The sequence below is a fragment of the Erpetoichthys calabaricus genome, chromosome 3, assembly GCF_900747795.2.
Source record: "Erpetoichthys calabaricus chromosome 3, fErpCal1.3, whole genome shotgun sequence".
In the NCBI taxonomy this organism is placed as follows: domain Eukaryota; kingdom Metazoa; phylum Chordata; class Cladistia; order Polypteriformes; family Polypteridae; genus Erpetoichthys; species Erpetoichthys calabaricus.
The window spans coordinates 179,974,390-179,997,071 of NC_041396.2; the positions used below are offsets into that span (position 1 = coordinate 179,974,390).

A 22,682-nucleotide genomic window follows, 5' to 3' on the forward strand; every position below is an offset into this window, starting at 1 on the left:
GCTGAATGAATAGATTTCCTCAATTTTAAAATTCCCTTTTATTAAAAAAAAAAAGAAATGTGTTTTATAAAGGAGTATGCAAGTGCCACCTAATACTGAAATCACATAGCAATTTTATTAAGCTGCATCTCAACACTGGAACACAAACAGGCTACAGATCTTGCTTTGAATCAGGAAGAGTTCATATTTCGTTGATTACATTGGCAGACCTGTGGTTTATAGTCAAGTGCTTTGAACATTGGGCCACACAAACTTCTGTAAAATTAAGTTTAAATAAATTCAATATATGGTTTGCATCTGTTTACAAATTACATTTAACTTGGTGTTAAAATTTCTCTCAGCAATGTACCCTTGCAGTTTATCTGTGCAGCATGACTTACCTTGACTGCTAACCTGTCGTTAGAATAGAAACAGGCCCAACAAGAAAAAGCGAAAAGAAAGTTACTGCATTGTCCTAAAAAAACGTATGCCTTAGAATGATGCCAAAGATGTGACAATTTAACGAAGGAGATGGTAATGCAACTTCACATATTCTGCTACTGCCTGTCAACTCACATTTTAATGCTGCACAGGTGTCAGGGCTGGACACTTTTTTCCATGGCTTACCTGACTGCTGCCATCACCCTTCAAGATTCTTCAATGTTGTATGTGGATAGAAAATGCACATGCATTTCCATTAGTGTTAAATGTGATCGCTATCCATTTTTGACTCAGAATATGGTCTATTACTTGGTCACGTGCCAACTGATCTTGATGAGTGTTAATACAGGTGCACATACAGGTAGATGTACTTAGCTGTAGACACAAGTTCTTGCATGTGTCCCAGCTTGATGCGCCCATGTAATTTTCTTCACTCAGTCTTGAGTTTGGACTTATGGCTTCTGGGAGCTTTCCTAACCCACTGCTATGTTTAAGAAATGATAAGTGAGGTTTAGAGTCGAGGCTTGGCAGGTCAAATGATGTGTTACGATACAGTGCAACCTCATAACAACGGACAAAATAATTTAAAAAAAATATTTTTGGGGAAAAAAGGATTAGCTTTAAAAAAGATTTGAAATAAACATTAAAAACAATAAAAATGTATAAATTCTTTGCTGCTTCTGTTTATATTTATTCAGTTTTGTGATTATGAAATTCAGCTATATGACTCATTATGTACTTTTCTCTAAATACCTTTGCACTTTCAAACTTTAACTTCAAACTTTGTCGAAGTTAAAAGCCACCTGCCATTTTAGTTAAACATGTCGGTTAAACACTTAAAAGGCATTTAACAGACATTGTACATGTGACTGACACTTTTATAACCTTACAAAAATGTCTACATTTTACAAAATGACATAACACAATATTAAAATAGGGAAAATGAACCCCAATATCGTGCACTGACATGTTCCTTTGAAATGTGTGTGTGTTTATTTGCATGAACTTTAAGGTGTAGCTGCTTTGGTAATGTGAAATTTGAAACTTTAAAATGAAAATATTTCTCACACGTTTTGAATGTACTGTATAAATAAGGACCCAGAGGTTTATGCAATTGTTATGGTTCAAAATTAACTCTTATTTTTGTATTATTATTTAATACGGCTAAAATAATAATCAGTGCAGTGGTAGCACTGCTGCCTCACAGTAAGGAGACCTGGGTTCGCTTCCCGGGTCCTCCCTGCGTGGAGTTTGCATGTTCTCCCCCGTGTCTGCATGGGTTTCCTCCGGGTGCTCTGGTTTCCTCCCACAGTCCCAAAGACATGCAAGTTAGGTGCATTGGCGATTCTAAATTGTGCTTTGTGTGTGTGGGTGCGGGTGCGTGCGCCCTGCGCAGTGTTTTGTTTCCTGCCTTGCGCCCTGTGCTGGCTGGGATTGGCTCCAGCAGACCCCCGTGAACCTGTGTTAGGATATACTGAGTTGGATAATGGATGGATGGAAAATAATAATCTTGCTTGAATGTACCATTTTTACCTAAGTACTATCTGAGGTGATTGCTTCATTCCTTGGTAGACTATATAGTCATAATGTGCAGAGGAGTACCTGTTTCTTGCTTGTGAAGAAAATGTAGTGGTAGTTGTTGGATATATTCTGGCCTGAATCATATATGTAAAGTGGCATATTTGACTCTCAATTAAATTGAGCTTGACATGCCTGCTCTAGGGTTAGGTTATATTACTGCACATACAGAATGACGCACAATCTCATCTCTGAGATGCACCCCATTCAACGTGCCCTCACTGAAGTGGAACTGGCCTATATGGTGATTGTTATCCCACACCATTATACTGGTTCCTTCCCAGGTGGCAGTTTTCGAAACACAAGCATCAGCATACATTGTTCTTTTTGTGTTTCACACAAGGAGACTGTCCCTCACTGTCCTTTCAGTGATGCAGACATTTTCATCTACTGGTAATTTCAGCAGAAGTTTTGGTAGCAGATCTAAAACAATAGATTAGTATGTTGTATCAGTCTTGTTTTTATGTGATCACTCAATGGCAACCAGATCTCAGATTGTAGTCTGTTCTGCCAATCTTCTGAAACCTTGTCTGCAGTGAGGGTGCAAGGAGACTGCTTAATCCATATTACCTAGTAATGTTGGAACATGACATGCTTGCCTGCAGCATGCCAGAGGTCCCCTCCCCTTGCTTCTGGTGGCATTCGAGGAATTATGGGATGCATGTAAAACTGGCCATGTGTGGACTTCCTCTTGCTTTGACCTAAGCTTTCAATTAAGATCTTATTAAAGGTGACCTGAATTATTCCACCTGAAACCTATATAATGTTTGTACTAGAATTTGTATGTTCATTAGCTGTGGTTCTCCCCCCAAGAAGAACATTAAATGACATATTCTATCTCCATAGATGCGATTAAAAATATTAGGAAAATTGCCAGAAGAAACTAAGCAACCCATGACAAAACTTAACAATTCTCTAAATGGAAAGGTAAGTTTTAATTTACTGGTCATTTTTATAAAAAATATTTAATGAGAATCAAAAACCCTATAGGAAGTTTTTACTGGTATTATATAATAACAGTTTCTTTATTATTGCTATTTTAGTTAATCTGTTAGGAATATTTATAGTACTGCTGTGTTTTCAAATCAAAGTTTCAAGGCAAGTCTGGTATCAGTATTCTCAACATATGGGACAAAAAATGTAATTTACAAAGATCCATACAAAATAATTTAGTTCTTGTGTTATTTAGCCTGTATATCAGAAAGTACAAATCTTTGTTCAGTTAGCAACTTTATATTAATTTTTCTGTTGTCTTCTTTTCTTTGAGTTTTAACATATACGGCGTATAAATTTTTGCTTTAAGAATGTGATATGCATGTATTTTTTATAATAGCATAAAATACAGAATTTAAGCACTTGTTCATGGTACTTACTGTTTATTATAATGTATAATCTTAATATGTATAGTTTCAGTTGGAAATATTCAACCCCCTCTCCTCAAAAAAAATTACAGTTATGTAAATCAAGGTTAAGTAAACAATACAACAAAAAGCCTCCTTAAAAAATATGTATTGATTCATAATATAGTTAATTTTGAGAACATAAATTAACTTTGACTTCAAATGAAATTTTTAATTCTTTTCACAAATGAGCATGTGCCAATTATTCAGCCCACAACTTAAGGTACTTTTTTTGACAATCCTTTAGCCTCTATAACTTCTGATAAGCATTTTCAGTAAGTGACAGTGCGTTTCTTACATCTCTGTGGAAATCTTTGCCCATTCTTCATGTGCAAAAGCTTCCAGCTCATTGACATTTGTATTTCTCAACCAAGCTTTTGTTAACTTCAAGGTGTGCTTGGTATCATTTTCTTGTTGGACAGTTCAGTGATCACCAAGGGTGAAACTTCCCAACAGAGGGCATTGTGTTCCTGTTTAAAATTGCCAGGTATTTCTGGGAATCCATGATGTTAGTTACCCTGTAAAGATTGCCAATTCCTGCAACAGAAAAACAACCCCACCTCATCAATGACCCACCTTGGTGTAAGACCAGAGGGATGGTATTTGTATTGGCCTTCTCACTCCAGACATTCAACTGGTTCATGTGTCCATACAGTTCCAGATTAGTTTCAGTAGTCAATAGAACTGTCTCCCAAACTTCTGCAGACCTGTCCTAATTCATCCTGGCATATTCTGAAATAATTTCTTCTCTCATTTTTTGTGAAAACTCTTAACTATTATTTGAACCTCACCTTGAACACATTCATGGGTGTGATTTATTTAAAAATCATTATAGACATCAAAAAGGCATAATTATGTTTTAACACTTCTTTATGTCTTAAAAAACTAGCAAAAAGTTTCAACTCTTAAAGAAGCATATTAAAATCTAGCTCTTTCAACAACCAGTAATTGGTGAATCCTTACAAATCTTTGGTGTGTGATTATTTCTGATTGTAACTGTATAAACTGATTAAATCCCTAATATTGTTTTAATAGAAAAAATGCAATACATAGAATGTTGGTAGATTTGTTTTATGAGGTGCCATTTTTGGAATTATTTTATCACTGCCATCTTTGCAAAATAATAAATCATAAAATTACTCTCGAGTGTTTTTCTATTAACTGTCTCAGTGCGGCACACATCAACAATCTTGGAGTTCAGTAACCATTGAACAATGAATTGATTGCTACTAGGCAGACTTTAGGTCAAGACTATTCCATATGCAAAGTAAAGCTGTTAAGATTTAGATATGAGAAACTCTGGTGACTCTTAAACCAGTGACCTACCTCAGTATTGTTAAAAAATAATAAGGTGCTTGATAATTTTAAATGAAAATATATATTTTACATTAAAAAATTTTTTTGTTCCTTTTTTATTTTAATGCTGAAACTTCCAGGATATTTTATTATATTTGGGTATTTTGTTAATCCTTGTACATATGTTGATACTTTAATAGTGTATCTAATCGTATTTTAGTTTACCCTTTTGACTTTATCAAATATTTGCATTTATTTTATTTTATTTATTTATTTATTTAATGCTGAAACTTCCAGGATATTTTATTATATTTGGGGTATTTTGTTAATTCTTGTACATATGTTGATACTTTAATAGTGTATCTAATCGTATTTTAGTTTACCCTTTTGACTTTATCAAATATTTGCATTTATTTATTTATTTATTTATTTATTTATTTATTTTACCCCATCTACAGAATTTATCTTTGTTATATTTTACAATTTGTTTTTGCTTTAGTGTTTTGAAGACTTTCTTCTCAATCTGGAATTAATGACGGAAATTTGTGGAATAATGTTGAAAAAGGGAGACAAAAAGAAGGAAAGGTGAACTGTCTATATTTTGTTTTGCTATTTTTCTGTTACTGATAAACTTTTTTGAAGTTTAATTTTTTTTTCAAACATAAGTGTGCATTTCTGTGCTATTTTATTAACATCTCATTCTCAAGTAGAAATATTGGTATTTAGACAAATACTTAAAAGTATCTGACATGTAAAGTAAAAGTAAAAATGTACACTACGAAAAAAAATTACTTATTTAGTTCCTTTTGGGGGGGGTAAACCTTAGTAAGTAAATAGCCTGAAATGTATATGCTGTTCTTTGGAAAGTGTAAGCAGCATATACATAGTAATACAATAGATGTTATTTATTAATAATGACATACAGTATACACACACTTGTGAACTGTATATGGCAATTCAATTTAAAACTGTAATCTGTATACAGTTGGTAAGCAATTAATAATAATCACTTATAAAAACCAGTTAACATTGTAGTCTGTAATTATCAATTATAAACTTTGTTTGAGACAGCAAAGGCTTCAGAAGAAATAACAAAATCTTGCATTTTTGCAGTAGGAGACACCAGAAATAAAACCCGATATTTACATCAAAATAACAAAAGTCTTTTTAATCTTGCTGATATTAGGCACTATTATAAAGAAGCAAATTTTGAAGTCTCAAATTCATTTGGTTGTGCTGCATTTCTCAAATACATTAAATTAACAAATAAGAAAAAGGTGTTTAGGTTATTTGGAGAAAAAATGTATATTTTGTCAATTGATACTTAAAATATGTGCTTAGACAAATGTGTCAAGTGCCGGTTATGCGTGGCATCAAAATAAACTTGTTAGGCAAGGGAACACAGCTGTTGTATGTGCTATGTGCACCTCACTTGTGCATTACACACTTAAATAAAAGCATCTTTTTTTTTTTTTGGTGCTTCCTATTATAGAAGGCTTGTCCTTTTCAGACAACTGGTCACTGCTTCAAGGCCATTTTCTTTTATCAGGTATAGTAAAACTGATTTTAAAGGACTTGATAAGGACACTGTAACCTAATAACATGTTGCAGTTCACATTTTCTGGTCTGAATCATCAATCCTTATACATTTAGATCAGTAAAATTAATGCAGTAAACAATTAAAATTCTATTACCATTGCCCTAAATTAAACTATCTCAATTAGAGTTCATTATATTTGCTTAGTATATATTATATTTAATTTAAATATAACACCATTAACATTTTATAACATTTTTCTTTTATTTATAGACTCATTCATTAGAAAATAGAAATAATTAATGGTAGAATTTTGTATTTTTTTTTAGTATAATATGAAGAAAACATAATTGAGGTAGAAAAGACTTTGGGATTAACAAAGTAAATCAATCAAAGAATAAAAAAAAAAATCAGAATTTTTAGAAAAAATGGGCATGACTGTATACCATATTATATAAAATACTTTTAAAATATTCAGTGTTCTGGGTGCAGAATCACTGTAAGTGTATGCCAATACAAAATTATCTAGAAAATATTTTTGCCCTTAGAAACAAATAATTGATTTTGGCAGCTAAAACACTGCTTTACATTTAAATTATATATTGTATGCTTTTATCTTTTAAAAAACATTTTTGCTCCTAATTGTTATTTTTATTGCTAAAGTATTCAATAATTTTATAATGTACAATGTACTAACTTCTTTATTCCTAATGCCTAAGATGTAATTATAAAAATGAATTACAGCAATCAATATGTAGTGCATGTTTCTTACAAGATCTTAAGCCCTATCATACAATTACAGTGCAAACTCCTCATATTTAAACTGTCAATTACTTTGTCAAAAATTACATTTGAAGTGCAAAGCAGTCAAATCACTAGATATCGCTGAACTTCATAAATATTGGTGAGTTATAGAAGAACATAAGAAGTTTTGACTCTTTTATTGTAAGTTCACTGACTGACCTTATTTTTAATAACAGTAAATAGGCTCTCATCTTTTTCTATTACTACAACTAACAGATGCAGCTTTTGTTTCTGTATCTAGAAATGCTCCTCTGTCTGTCAGAATTTTACAATAGTATCTTTCAAATATGCTTTATACTACTGTATTATTTTAAACACTATTAGTTTAAAAAATCAACTTTTTTTCCATGTGTTTTCATAAGTTGCATGCATATAACTCCACAGTTCTTGGGAAACAGAGTCTACATTGTATAATAAGCCTGCTTTGTTTTATGTCTTAGAGACTGGATTAAGCTTAGGCAGGAATGTCTGGTCTCTACTTTATAAAGTGTGCTGACACTATAACTTGGCCTACCACACCATTGTCTACCACACAGGTAATCTCCACGTGCAAACAACAAAGTCACAGCACATGAGATTTTAGGCAGGGTCTTTTAACATTTGCTGGCCAATTCACTTGGTCGTTACACTAAGAGATACTGAGATGCACCCATTTGCTGACACAGCCGGAGAGAACTATGCAGCCATTGTATCATTATTAAAAACACGTTGAAGTCCAATATCATGATGACCTACATCCCCAAAAAATATTTGCTTAGTTATATTTTAATTCATTGTCAAGTTTGAATTTTAAACTTAAGCAATCAACAGTACTTAACGACTCACTTTAAAATGTAATCAAGTCGAATTGTTACTAAATAAGTATACTTTTTAAAGAGAAACTATTTGCATTTAAAAATAATTTAAAATTGTAAATGTAATTCATTGGTTTCCACCAGTGGATGTAGGGCGCATGTAATCATTAAAAGGGCTCAATTGATTTAAGTCTCGTTTTCTGCACATCTTTGAAAGGCTTGCATCTTTGCATTTAACTTTTAATTTGCCATTTCAAAGAAACTGCTAGTTTAATGTTGATGTTAACCATCCATCCATCCATCCAGTTTTCCAACCCACTGAATCCGAACACAGGGTCACGGGGGTCTGCTGGAGCCAATCCCAGCCAACACAGGGCACAAGGCAGGAACCAATCCCGGGCAGGGTGCCAACCCACCGCAGGACACACACAAACACACCCACACACCAAGCACACACTAGGGCCAATTTGGAATCGCCAATCCACCTAACCTGCATGTCTTTGGACTGTGGGAGGAAACCGGAGCGCCCGGAGGAAACCCACGCAGACATGGGGAGAACTGCAAACTCCACCAGGGAGGACCCGGGAAGCGACCCCCAGGTCCCCAGATCTCCCAACTGCGAGGCAGCAGCGCTACCCACTGCGCCACCGTGCCGCCTGATATTAACCAATTTATAGAAAATAGTATGTTCCTCAGATCCGAGCAAAAAACCATAATTTGTAGCTTCCAGTTCCCATGCCCTAGTGTTTCTGTGTAAGTAAAACTAACTAATATTTACTTATAAGGCCTCTTAATTGGAAAGAACTTATTTGCTGCACAAAAGATCAGATTTAAACTATAACTTGATCCTAATCGATCAGGAGGTGTATTGGTCACATTTCTTGAGGATGCAATATTTCCTCTATTTTATTTATTTATTTTTATGTATTGTACTCTAACTGAACATAATTACTAATGTTAGTTGTAAGTTGCTTCTTTAAGTTAATGACAGAGTATTCTTAAAATACATTCTAGTTCAGTATGTGTCAGGCAAGCTATGATTTAACTAACTTTTTATTAATCACATATACAGTATCTTTTTTTAAAAATGTCACAAAGTGTACCTAAGGCAAAAATCTAACTTGTAAGCAATGTCATCAAGCACCTGCATCAATATGTCACTTGTTTTGGGAATACCGTACACTTACACAAACATTTTTGGAAGAAATGGTTTATCTCTCAGGTCACTACTAATGCTTTAACAAAAGTAAGTGATATCAAACAGGTTAAAATTATGCTATGTAAAAATTGCTTCTATTACCCTATACCACATTACTTGCATGATCACTAATTGTGCTCAACGAGCACAGTCCAAAATCCAGTGTTCTATATAATCTCAAATTGTAAAAATCAAATTCACGTTGTAATAATCTGTTTAAAACGCTGTCGTGACTTGGGAAGAATTCATTAATATATTTCTAAAGAAAAAATGCCGGATGGCCCTAGCTTAAGCTTTTATTTTACTTGCTGTTTTAACATATTCAAAGAATTATTGTAGACGGGGACTCTCTGTTTGCATTGTTCTCCTTGGTCAGTTGGGGATTGAGTGCCAAGTTCTTTTTTGTATTCAAAGCAAATTTTATTCAAATTTTTTTGAGTTATATTTTTGTTATAATATTCCCAAATTAAAAAAATACATATTTTTAATCTACGAACAGGTATACTTATATTTTTACACAGTTTACATTTTTAACAAATACCTGTCAGAGTATGCATTCACCCTTCTAATATGTCATTCTTTGATTTGATTCTGATTTCAGACAAGCTCTGTTTCAACATCGTCAAGTTCTAATGGAGCAGCTAAAAGTGACTGAAGACCCTGCTTTTGTACTCCATCTGACAAGTGTTCTGATGTTTCAGTTTTCTACAAACTGCATGCTTCATGCACCAGGACGTTGTGTGCCACAAATTATTTCAACTCTTAGTGGTATGATTCCAGAGGTATGTGCTTTGGGCCTTTTTTCATTGTATCAGTGTGTAAGTAACAATGTTTTACCAGGGAGCATTGTCTCATCAATTTTATTTGGTTTAGCTGATACAGTAAATTCTTATTTATATTGTTAACAAAATAAGAGTCTCAAAACAGCTAGGGGACAAGGGGAACTAGCCCCTATCCCAGAAGCATCAGGCACAGGACACGGCCAGTTTTGAGTTACTAGTTAACCTAGATGTAAATTATGCTAGTAATTGCATGTTGCATCTTGAAGCTAGTCCATTCAAGAACCAGAATGCAAACATGTAGCAGATTGGAACTAGTACAGTGCAAATAAAAACCTAATGTTTTGTTTCTATGTGCATTATTCCATTAGCTTGGAGTTGGTCAGTTGGGCATGTAGACCTTTTCTGGTTGGATCTACACTTTTAAAATTAAAATTCAAAGGCATTTAAATATTCAACCAAGATTTTTCTTTATACTTAATTTGCTCATACCCTCGTACTTGTTTTTTGTTGAAAATGAACACATTAATTACATTTAAGAAGAATCATTGTCTCCATCTTGAAATAAGACATATTTTTAATTGTTGCACAAGCCAGTGTGAATTATGTTACATCCTTATTTGTGGTATGTGCACTGTTTAGCTTTGGTAAAAAAAAAAAGTGTCCTTACTAAAAATACATTAATAGAAGTCGCACTCAAAATGTATGCCAATGTCCAAATAAACTGTTCAGATTCTTTAAGGGAAACTTTCCAGGTTAAAATAACAGCTTGTGATGTAATCTTTGGGAATTCATAATAAATATAGTTGTGTATTTTTTAATAGGTGTTCTCTGTATTATTTAAAATATTTTAAAGTAAGACTGGTATTTTGGAGGACACTGAGTAAGACCAATAGATACTGTGTAGAATTTCTTGAAAATATAATATTGAACCTTATGAATGTTTTTTCCATCAACACACTCATTTATGTTTTTAGTAGCTTAACCTGTATTAGGTATACACTATAAATAGGCAAAATTTGTTTAATTGTTTCTCAAATATCACTGTGGTAACCATGGCAATCGTGCAGCCTTGGACTTCAAATATAGAACTAGAAATCATGAGCGACATTATTATTTAAAAGACTATGGTCATGATAAGGACTGAAAACACTAACTTGGTTTTGACATTTAACATGAAAATGAATACCTCTGAACATGTTAAATGAGTTAACATCTAATGACTATTTCAGAATACTGCTGGAGCAATATGTTCTTTTCTCTGACATACTTGTGACTGTATAGATATTAAAAATTGACTTCATCTTTAATGTGAGCCAAAAATTAAGCTTGTAAACATGTGGCCTCATTTAATAAATATATATATAATGTAATATATTTAATGTAAGAGATCAGCCTCGACACCGGACTCCAGATGTCTTCAAAAACACACACCCTTTATTTTGTGACACACAACAACACACAGTGCCCAAATCACCATGCTATACTCGGTCCTTAGTCCTTCACTTCAGGCTGTCTCCACTCCTCCTCGTAAGCTTCGTCCTCTTCCACCCGACTCTGGCTCCTTGAGTGGTGGCTGCAGGCTCCTCTTACAGCTCACTACCACCTAAGTGCTTTAGGTGGTAATTAGCCTAATTAGGCTGCACTTCTGGGTGTGGCTGCATCACAGCCCAAACGGGCTTGTTAAATTGCTCCACTCCCCCTGGTGGTAGCCACGGAGCCCAAAAGGCATGAGCTCTGGTGTTCCACGATTGTGGCCCCGATACCACCCAGGGGTGCTGCTCTCTTGTGCTCAAGGAAAGATAGTGCCTCCCTCCCAGTCTGTCCTTCTTCCAGGTGTCCCGATGGGGCAAGATCCGTAGTCCTCTGCCACATATAGGAAAGTAGCAAGCATTTATGCTTTCGAGCTTCAGAGACCTGATTTAAAATCTTGTCTGAGGTCTTGTCATTCTCTTTGTGTCTGTTGGTTTTCACCTGGCACTCATTTTTTATAGCCACATCTGAAAGATGTTCTTCTTAATTGATTAGTCAATGAGGGTGATTTAGTTGGCATTTCCTGTGAACGACTGGGATAATTTCCTTGATTGGTTACAGTTAAAGAAGTAATTTGTTGTTGTAATTGAGTTTGTTTCAAAAATTTTTGTACTTAAGTATAATATTTTGTATTTACTTTCAGTTTTACTTCTCCACATTTTCTAATGGCACTTTTACTGCAAAATTCAATAACCGCTTCACATTTGCAAAGTTAACATTTGCGGTTTTGGTTATTTACGAGTTGGCCTTGAACAATTAAATGTGAATATTTTTGGAGATTGTGGAAGGATAAGCCAAAAATATATAAACAGTACTGAAAATGATTTCTATCACAGAATATCATATATTAATATTATTGTTACCTAATATTTGTAAGTGCATATTATATTTTTGATAATAAAATTTATTGTTCGTAAAGAGAACTGCAGTGTAACAGAGGTGTTAAAATACTTCACCTCTCTCCAGTGACCTGTCAATTTTAACTGTGCTGTTGAAATTCCACATGTAGAGCTTCAGATGTACCAGTTTCATGGCGGTCTTCATTCACTGAACTAATGCTGCAAAGAACATTCCAAGTCCAGATCTCAGCTTTGAGTCTCTCCCTCCTTTGCTTCCCCTTAACAACCCTTCCATCTGCCTTGCCCTTTGCCTGCAGAGTTTCACCACCAGCCCTACTTCACACAGCTCACCTAGGCTTTGTGGCAACTCATTTTGCCACATTTTTTCCCAGGTTCATGAGCCTGAAGCTCCACTGGCATCAGTGCTCCTGGGTCAGTGTAATTTACCAGACGTGTAAGTGGAAGCATGAGTCCATGAGCTCTCCTCCTCCTGTGCTGATGATGCAAACACACTACATATCCTGGGATCTCAGCCTTGGCACTTTCCAGCAACTCTTCTAAAGAGCTTAGGAAGTCCATTTTTGGTCTTTATGGCATTTGTAGTTCTTATCTATTCTCTGGCTCTTTTAGGTGGCAAACGGTCCTTACAAGGACTGCTCACCGTTGCAGGTTTGTCATTTTTATAGGTGCATCTACCACTGGTGAAGGAATGCCAGCAATTACAATGGGTGACTCATCACTGGCTGATGTAGTCTGTCCATGCTGTTACAATATTAAAAATTGTCAATGTTACAATAGAATGAATTGAAATGATGATAAAGCTCGACCTGTTCAAAACAGGTATACAGTACACCCCCCAAAAGTCGCAGGGGTTACATTCCGAATTGTGAAAAACCGTGATTTTGGATGTGGTTAAAAAAATGCCTATTATTATAGTTTAAACCCTAAATATGCCCCCAAAACACTTTTAATTTAATTTCAAACTCAGCTTAATACATTACTTTAAAAAAAAAAAAAAAGATTGCAAAGGTAAACCTGTATACTGTACTGCTATGACTCCCGCAGTGCTAGAATGTAAAATACCGATGTTGCCGCTATATGTACTGTAATTCATGCAAGCACGGCTTAATTGGCAGAAGCCTTAGAAGGTGCAAGGCGTTTCGGTGGCATCTTGGGGCTTTAACCCTTAAACTGCCACCTACTTGGGGGTTAATGCATCCCTGGACGCCAAATATTTTTTTGCTGCACTTTAAGTAAACATCACAATTCACAAAGAAAAAAGTGAAATTTTACTAGAACACTTTTTTTTTCATGCAAAAAGCATCACAATTACTGCAACACAGATCATTTTACACACTGTTAATGAACTATAAAAACTATTTAAAAAAACTACTGGAACAATATGTACAAGATGCAACTGACACCATGGATGAAATTAAGTAAATCACCGAGCCAACTGCACTTGAACTGGCAGCACGCAAGCACACAGAGGTAAATGCTCTGCGTTCAGACCCACACCATGCTCACAAGTGGCTGGCAGTGGTCATGAGCTGGCTACTCGACGAATGTACGGCACTGACTGATCAGCTCCTGCGTGCTTGCAAATGGCACTGAGAAAATGACTATAGCTGGTTGTGGCGGTTAAAGGGTTAAGAGGAACAAAACGGAAAACACAAGAACACTGAGCTGGAGATGCAGCACAGGCAATCAGCAGCAAGGAGAAATGAATAATGCTGTAGCGGTCTGGTGCCGCTAAGATTCACATTGTCGAAGACGGCAATTTATTTATTTTTATGGTGGAGATTGCAGGGACGCACCCAGCCTTGACACTACCCGCACGCACTCACAAACAGAGACAAAACAAAGCAATCTGGTAATCAAACAGCAAATAAAGAATGTAATGAAAAACAAATGAAATAAATGAAAACAACAATACCACCCCTGTTCCCCTTACAGCAATTACACATTAAATACAACAAAGCACCAACAAAACACGCACAGTAAATCATAAAAAACGGCAACGGATGAAATGTAATGATTAAAATAGAAAGTCCAGAGATCTGCACGTTGAATGTGAATGTAAAGACAGTCCTACTGCTAGTTCCTGAAATGGTGAAGATGGGTTCAGGAGTGCTTCTTTCTTTGCAGGATAGCAATGAATCCTCTTACAGCCCTCATGTACACAGGCAGACGGCAGACACGAAACGATCCAGGACAAAACCTAATAAGTACAGGTAACCCAACAGAAGGCAGGCAGAGAGACAGGAACTTGAAACACAAATTACAAAAACTTTTTTTTTTTTTTTTTGCTTTTGGTCACCGGCCCACTTTTTAAAAGCCGCGCTGACATCCTTTGACCCCAATATCCCCAGCACCCTCAGCAGAAGACCAATCGGAGACACTGCAGGGACTGCTGGGAGTCGCAGTTTCAAATTCTATTGGCTACTTTCACCATCTCAAGCCGTATTTTCCCTACAGTTGCTTCCTGTTCCCTCTACAGTACAGTATTGCCACAAAAAAAACCCATAAAAATTGCACAGGGTATTTGCGGATTCCGCTAACAATTATTAGATACGTTCTAAGGGAAAATCCGCGAATGACTGAGGCCGTGAACTCTTAACCGTGACTTTGCGGGGGTCTACTGTAATTACTAAATAGTAAGGCTTGTTTGTCTCTGTATTAGGAAGGGGTCCCAAGTATTTACAAATTTTCACATTGGCAGAGGCTTTCTGCCCCTAATCTTCGTGAATATGAAGGGTTTACTGTATTTTGCTAGACACATTTTTTTACTGGAATATTAAACCTAATGTATTATCGTAGTATTTCCCTCTACTTACCCTTTACCTGTTTTCTCAAGGGTAAATGTTCTCATCAGGTTCGTTATCGGGTTGGTCTACTGTTGTACTTTAAAATAAACACACACATAGATAAACACACACCCTACTGAATTAGGATAGAATCGTTAATATTGCCAGTTGCACTAAACATCACTGCTTCAGGTTGCAGTAGCTTGGCTCATACTTACCAAAGCCCATATCGATTTACATTATCACAAAGATTTCTAATTTGATTACATAAAATCTTTGTGTGTGTTTGTGCATTGTTGTAGAATGCTGCTTTTTCATTTCTTTCATTCTAACTATATGTAGGTGACTGGTGTGGTCTTATAAAAACTACTCTGAAACTGCAGTGAGTATTGTTGCCGGATACTATCCTGCTGATTTACAGTTGATTTTTGATGCAGGTCATAGTCTATAACTGTGAGCTAAAGCCTTATTTACTACTTTTAATTTATTCTTATAAATGTTTTGTTGCATTCTTTGGAGATGCATAAGGACACTCCCAAATATGTATGGTTACTGCATATAATGCAAAGAATGTTTCCTTTAAAAATGTTTTTTTTTTTTTTTTCCACAGGATCAACATAAACTTCTGTCTAAATATCAGAGTCTGGTAGTGAAGCAACTGATTGGTCAAAATCGCAAGTCGGGACAGACAGAAGATGACACTACACAGAATCAACCTGAGGAATGTGTGGCTGATGAAATTCGCAAAGAACTCATGTCATTAACCCCAGTAATCAAAGACCTTGTCTTAAAAACAAGGAAAACATCTTTAACTGAGGAATGAACATTTTTCATTGTTTTAATAAATGCTTCATTCAGTATGAATTCTTTTAATCAGTGCCTTGTTAAATGGTATTGCCACTGGTTTCACTAGTTTCCTTGCCAGCTGCCTTACGTGTCCCTTTAATTAAATTATGTAGACATTTTATTAACTTTGGCCATGCAGGAGAATATCTGTTTTCATTAATCTGTACAGTATATGCATCTTTTCAGAATAGAATAAACACTCATCTATAATGCATTTAACAAATAACGAGTTTTCTTTGTTTAGGTTTAAGTATTACTTTGTGAATTGCTCACGGAAGACTTGTGTTGGTTGGCAAAATTCGCCACAGCATTTTTCACAGTGAATATGCTGTGTTTGCTGGGGACCTTGTTTGCCGAATAGTTTCCTAAAAATTAGCCATACAGCTGGCTTAGAGAAACATTTTTTTCAGCCCAGCACCTCATAATGTTTTGTTAGGCCAGTGTGACATCACACACATGTATGTTGTATCATCATCACTACTTGATTAGGCATGTTATGCTGTGCAGTGTACCACAGATATGGTAGTGATCAGGTAGCCCCCCTGGAGTATATAACGCTGATCTCTTGCATCATGTGCTCTGGTACTCTGAAGCTCAAACAGGAAAGTGCTCGTATGTAGTAGCACAAACCAATTTTTGAGTCCCAGCAGCCCGCCAGGCCCACATAAGGGTAAGAGAGTGCAACCTGAATGCATGCACAATTAGCCACGCTGTGTGGCACCTTGTCAAAACAAACCTTAAAGGAGCCCAGAGCCAGAAAACATGTCGGGTCCTGTGAAATAATAGTCATAAAAGATTTATTACTATTTACAAAGCAAATTTGTTTTCCTCAGAGGAAAATGTTGTGATGCATCTTCTGAGATGCTTAGAAGCAATAAAGTGCCAGCTGTGTCCAATCAATCAGTGCCAATTCGTCACACTTTTATCAGAAAGATAGAACTGTACTGCTAAAAGGTAATAAATCTTTTGTTATTATTTTACAGGGTTTAATGTTCATTTTGACTTGCAAACATGGCCAGCAGGCTAGAGCACTGCCTTTCAATGCCATGAAGATTTTTATTTTTACTTATTGTTAGTTTTTGGCCATTTGTTGTAATTTGTTTGTGATTATCATTCTGGCTTTGTTTTTTGTTGCTTGACGCAGGGTGGCTCAGTGGTTAGCACTGCTGCCTCACAGCACAGGTATCATTTTTGGCCACAGTCTGTCCAGCATTGTTGGCAGATGCATCTCTAGCCCTCAGGGACACTTAAAAGACCACTGCATCATTGTAATACAAAGCTATCTCAGTTCCTCCTTTCCCCATTGACTACAGTGCATGTTGTTGAATCTGAAGATGTTCCTGAAAATGTGTACAATTTTACCATACTCGTGGCGAAGCTAAATCCTTGGGGATTGCTCATCACTAGGAAAGACCAAAATTTGTTTTCTTTAAAACAAATGTTGAATTTTGCTGTTAAATAACACTAAATTTCTTAAAACGCCTACAGCAGTTGTCCGCTCAAGAAAATTATCTTGAATTTAATTTTTTCCCCAAGGATATTTATTAATATTTGTTATTGTGTTGTTAAGCTATAGCAATATTTAATCACTGGAAAATATTGAATCATTTTGCAATGTGCTGATTCGTACTAGAAGATATTCAGTTTTGTTTCTTTTAACATCTTTTCTTAACATTCTGTAAATAACAAATTAAATTTTCGTAATATTTGGGTTTAGTGTGGTCTTTAAAATTTCCAGTATCAGTGTTATTTATTCTTATCTTTTTAAAGTTTGTTCTAAGCCAAGCTTCATTTCCTCTTTCAAACTTCTTGAATTAGCTGACATTTGAGAGATTACTGTGCATCATGGACATTCCTGTCTGTACAGCAAAGTTCTGCACACTCACAATACATTTTCTCCCTCATACTTGTTTAAATGCTTTAAAAAGTGTTCTGGAAAAGACCATTGCAAAGGTTTCTTCAGTTATTCTCAGTACCTTGAATAATCCATCATGCCGAGACTTCCAACACTGGCTCACTTAGCCTTCATATATCTTGTATCTCTGGTCATATCAGACTCTACCCATACTGTCTCAATCTTGTGGCTGTCAACAACAAGGATCTTTATTTGCTTATTGACTTTAGGATTTTTTCTGTTAATGGCTGAAATGGCCACAATGATTTTAGATTTTTCCCTATGACAGTTCTACAAAGACATTTCCTAAATCTACAGATAATGTGATAGAACTTTTCTTCGTTTGATTGGACATCATTGTGCTTAGGAATACCCAGCAAGCCCATAGTGGCATCTCTCCTTATGCGTGTCTGTGAGCATAGTAGCTTTCACACAGTCGTCCAGTTACCTGTCATGATTGTGTTTTGTTCATGTAGAGGCTTTATTGAAAATACTATAAAGAAGATCTATAGTATAATTTCCATCTATAAAGTAATTATCCAAATGAGAACCTTGTAATATGAGAAAGCGTTTCTACTTTCATTGTGGGTAAACACCATTATTACATCATAGTCTTCAGGAAAGCAATTGAAAACTGTTTGACCTCAATGACAAACTATAACTTAAACCTTTTTGTATAGATTAGTATTACAACGATGCACTATATATCTCAAATTACTGAAACTTCCATATGTAAACAGACTTACTGTAACAGAAGTTACTTCTTCAAAGAGACAGATTTTGCTTACTAAATATATTGTAATATGTGTTCATGAAGCCCATTCAGGCCTAAGCCACGGGCACATGCACACAACTCTCTACTGTTTCAACAGATTGGACTGTCTGCTAAGGATCTGTTTATCAACGAGAGCAGCTATTGGAAGTGTATCAGAGGAAAATGCTGCATACAAAATTAAAAGTTGAAGTAACCTCTGTCAAGCTTAATTTGAAATGGTAAACTAATTAGAAGTAAAATGGAATATTTCTATTTCAGACCCATCAACCAAAGGTGGGTACTTGTCAGTATGAATTTATAATATAAAATTAAATTCTTCATTAAGTCTTAATTGTGAGTATTCACCTTTATAAAGGATAAGTGCTTGAATGGATTTCATTTAGGTTTATTTGTCTCTGTCATTCCAATAGATGGCTTGTCACAGACATTAACACTGCTTTACAAATTCCATACCAAATGGCATATAATCCAGATACAGTCTACCCTTGATATACGACTGGCCTGACATGCAAACAACTTGCTTTACGACCAAAATTTTTGTTTTGAATTACGACCAACATCTTGCGTTACAACCCAAATGCGGTCACGTGTATCGGCTTGTGCGATTGTAAACAAACAGCCGAGAGCGTTTGTAAGCGTCAGTCAGAGCCCAGATGCATGTGTTTGTGGACGTAATTTCGGTCAGTGCAGTGATTTATATAATTTATTTCGATAATTGCTAAGGAAGGAAGCGAAGGTAAAGAAAGTGATCACAATCGAAACAAAGAAGGAAATTGTATGGAAATATGAGAGTGGCGTTCGTGTGACCGATCTCGCTAATATGTACAGCATGTCGAAATCCACCATCACGACAATTTTACAAAGAAAAGATTTGTATAAGGAAACTCCTTCCAAACAATAACCACCTTCCATTTCATTCTCCTCCTTCCTTCCTGTAAGCCAAAGATGTCAACTTAAATGGTGAGTACAGTATGAAATTGTTGTTTCTGGTAGGCTAGGCACTTTTTATAACTTTTTGGTTAGTACATTAGAAAAAGTATTGGTAAATTATGCACATTATACAACCCTTTTCTATTAAAAAAAGTTAAGTGTTGCTGTGGGCGGTACGGAACAAATTAAGGGCATTTCCATTATTTCTTATGTGAAAAATAGTCTTGACTTACAACCAACTTGAGTTACAACTAGCCCTCGCGAATGAATTGAGTTCGTAAGTCAAGGGTCCACTGTATATGCATTGCATGGTGCACAATGTTAACACTGAGGTCTACATTGATTACTCAGATTTCAAACTGTCTTAAACGGTAGCACAGGTAGTGATTTTAGTAAAAAGATGCCAAAAGAATTTAAGCCAGCAATGGTGACACTAGATTGAAAAGAGTTCATAACAGGATGTCATGTCAGTGCAACTATGGGCAAACATCCTTCGCTCGAGCAGGCAAACTAACATCAACAGAATACATTTGGAAAGCCACGCTAGAGTTAACCAAAGAACAGCACAAAAATATAACCTGACAACACGCAGAATTAAATGCTTTGAACAGCAAACCAGGTTTAGAAATAGGATGCCCGGGTTGCCCACAACTGGCATCGCCTCCCTTGAACCTGGACATCGATCGTCATGAAACCGAGGAAGCAAGAGATTGTGCAAAAGTGTGCAGTGCTTTATTTTCACAAAACCCAGTCTTCAAATCAAAAATGTGGTGCAGTCTGTAATCTTTAATAAAAACAATGTTAATGGTGCTGGTTAAAATTCCATAAATAAATATATAAATCCAAAAACCCGTTGAAATAAAAAGTTAAAACACTGACCCATTAAAAACCATCATGAGCATCAGCACCTCCTTCTAATTCATACTCATGTTTCTCACCCAAGCTATTTTAGGATTATAAATTCACATTTTGAAAAAAGTTTGAGCAAATCCTCTAAAAAATAACTTCTGTCCAATTTGAGGTAATACAGCACACCCCACTGAGTTATAGATATTGGATTAGGATTCTTCCAGTAGAGCAAAACAAATCTATATGCTAGTAGTGTGGTATGGGATATTCCCACCAATTTGTTATATTGGACTTTAATCCGCGTCTATGAGTCCTCCAAATACTGCCACTAATGAGTTAGGACTGATTTTTATATCCAAGGCATTCTCGTACAAAAAAACATTAACAAAACTAAAGTGTGGGACATTTACAAAACATCTGGCCTTGCAATGCATACACTTGATGACTGCACTCTACAAGTTAAATGTTGTCCTGGGTAAATTTTAGACAGTGAGGTGCATATTGAACTAGAATGTACTCAATGAATGGCGGAGGTCCACTGCTTTTCAGAAATTTTAATTGACCAATGCCTTTCCCTTCATTTGCTTGGATCATTAAAGGGTAAATTCCTAAAATGTTTCATATAGTCTAGAGATGTTATCTGAATCTTCACCCAGAGTTGCCATTATTGCTTCAGGGATAGATATGGGTGAAAAGTCCAAGAAATTAGGCAGATTGCTTTTAACAAAATTATAATAAGAAAAAAGTGTGTTGGTGGAAGATTAAATTTGAAGTGCTATTGGTCAAAATAGGCAAATATTTTATCAATATAGAAATTAGTAAGTGTCGCAATGCCTTGCGTTTTCCATAGGTTGAATAATGCATAAGTTAGAGAAATTTTAAAAAAGTGACTGTTATGTATTAGGGCAACAGACAAGAGCTATTCTGTCTTAAAATGTGTCCTTCATTGTTTCCAGATATTAAGTAAATGGTGAACCACTGGGTTGCTGTAAATAATCAAATGTTCACTGCAATATGTCAAATGTTCACTGGATTATGGAGAAGAGCATGCAAAGAAGAATAGATTTGGTTTCCATTACATATCAAGGTAGTTTATATTTTTATATTTTTAGGGGGATTATTTGCAACTCTGGAATAAAATTCAAAGTTAGGTAATAACAGGCTGCCATCAGCTTTAGATCTCTATAGAGCTGCCATTTGATTCATGGCTGTTTTGAGTTCCATATAAAGTATGTTAAAATTGAATATAACTTCTTAAACAAAGTATATTGATGTACTTTATACAGTATTGTTTTGAAAGAGACATGGGAGCTTTGGGAGGATATTTATTTTGACAGCATTAATTCTCCAAGCTAACATAAGATAGATGGTAGTCTTTGTGATAACATCTTATTTGATTTTTCCCCTCATACTACTAACATTGTGCCTGTTGTTATTAATGAAACATTATCTAGTCTGGTCTGACATGTCAGAGAATTCACTGGAAAAACAAATTAATGTTGTATCCAGAGATGTTTTAAAATTCTCCTAGCAGTTTAAAACTAATATTATACATTACTGTTTTCTGAGATAACGAGCAGAATATCATCAGTATAAAGGGAGATTTTCTGTTCAAGGCCTTCTTCCAAAGATAAATGGTTAGTGGTTCAAAGAAAGTTGCAAAAAGCACTGGTGCTATTGGACACTCTTGTCTGGTTCCACACTTAATTTAGTCAGAGTTTGTATTGTTAGTACAGACTGAGGCTACTGGAGTAGCACAGAGTTTAATTCATGAAGATATAAGGCGGCCAAATCTGAATTTGCACATTGCATTAAACAGTTAACCTCGTTCTGCTCTAACAGAGGATTTTTCTGCATCCAAGTGTAGTAAGTGGTGAGTATATTACTTTAGAAAACACAGAAGATTAGAGAATAACAGTTTGGCTTTAATAAATCAAGTTTGGCTTTGAAATGGTAAATATGTTTGTAAAAAAAAAAATATATATATATAAATACAAAATCATAATTTGTTCTCATACTCATCATATTGCTCAATCAGGTGTCCACATTTTACTTGAATTGATTGAAGCAGAGCATTCCAACTGTCATTGAGTAGTTTGTGTGACTTTGTTTTCAAGCAGGCTTTCTAGAAAAGACAACAAGGGGCCATGAGCTCAAGTGATGCTACTTTTTAAACATACTGCAAGCTGTTCAGTTCTTCAAGTCCCGAGTGTGAGAGAAGTCCATCTTAAGGATTTGGAACAAACCTTTGAGTGCAGAATAAGCATTGCTATTCTTTTTGCACTCCTTTTAAATTTTTTTTTCAACTGTTGTGTTGAATTGGGAAAACAATATACAGTACTGTGCAAAAGTTTTAGGCAGGTGTGAAAAAATGCTGTAAACAAAGAATGCATTCAAAAATGG

At 35.4% G+C, this 22,682-nt stretch overlaps 1 protein-coding gene across 1 annotated transcript in view; it reads left to right on the plus strand.

The window, feature by feature from the left end:
* Window positions 1-15,849, plus strand: part of ufl1 (UFM1-specific ligase 1) — a 99,414-nt gene extending 83,565 nt beyond the window's left edge. The window contains exons 16-19 of the mRNA XM_028797560.2: window positions 2,845-2,925; window positions 5,194-5,279; window positions 9,629-9,809; window positions 15,596-15,849. Of these exons, the coding sequence (XP_028653393.1) occupies window positions 2,845-2,925; window positions 5,194-5,279; window positions 9,629-9,809; window positions 15,596-15,808 (561 nt within the window). The 3' untranslated portion in view covers window positions 15,809-15,849. The remainder of the gene's footprint in view (window positions 1-2,844; window positions 2,926-5,193; window positions 5,280-9,628; window positions 9,810-15,595) is intronic.
* The last annotated feature ends 6,833 nt before the right edge of the window (window positions 15,850-22,682 follow it).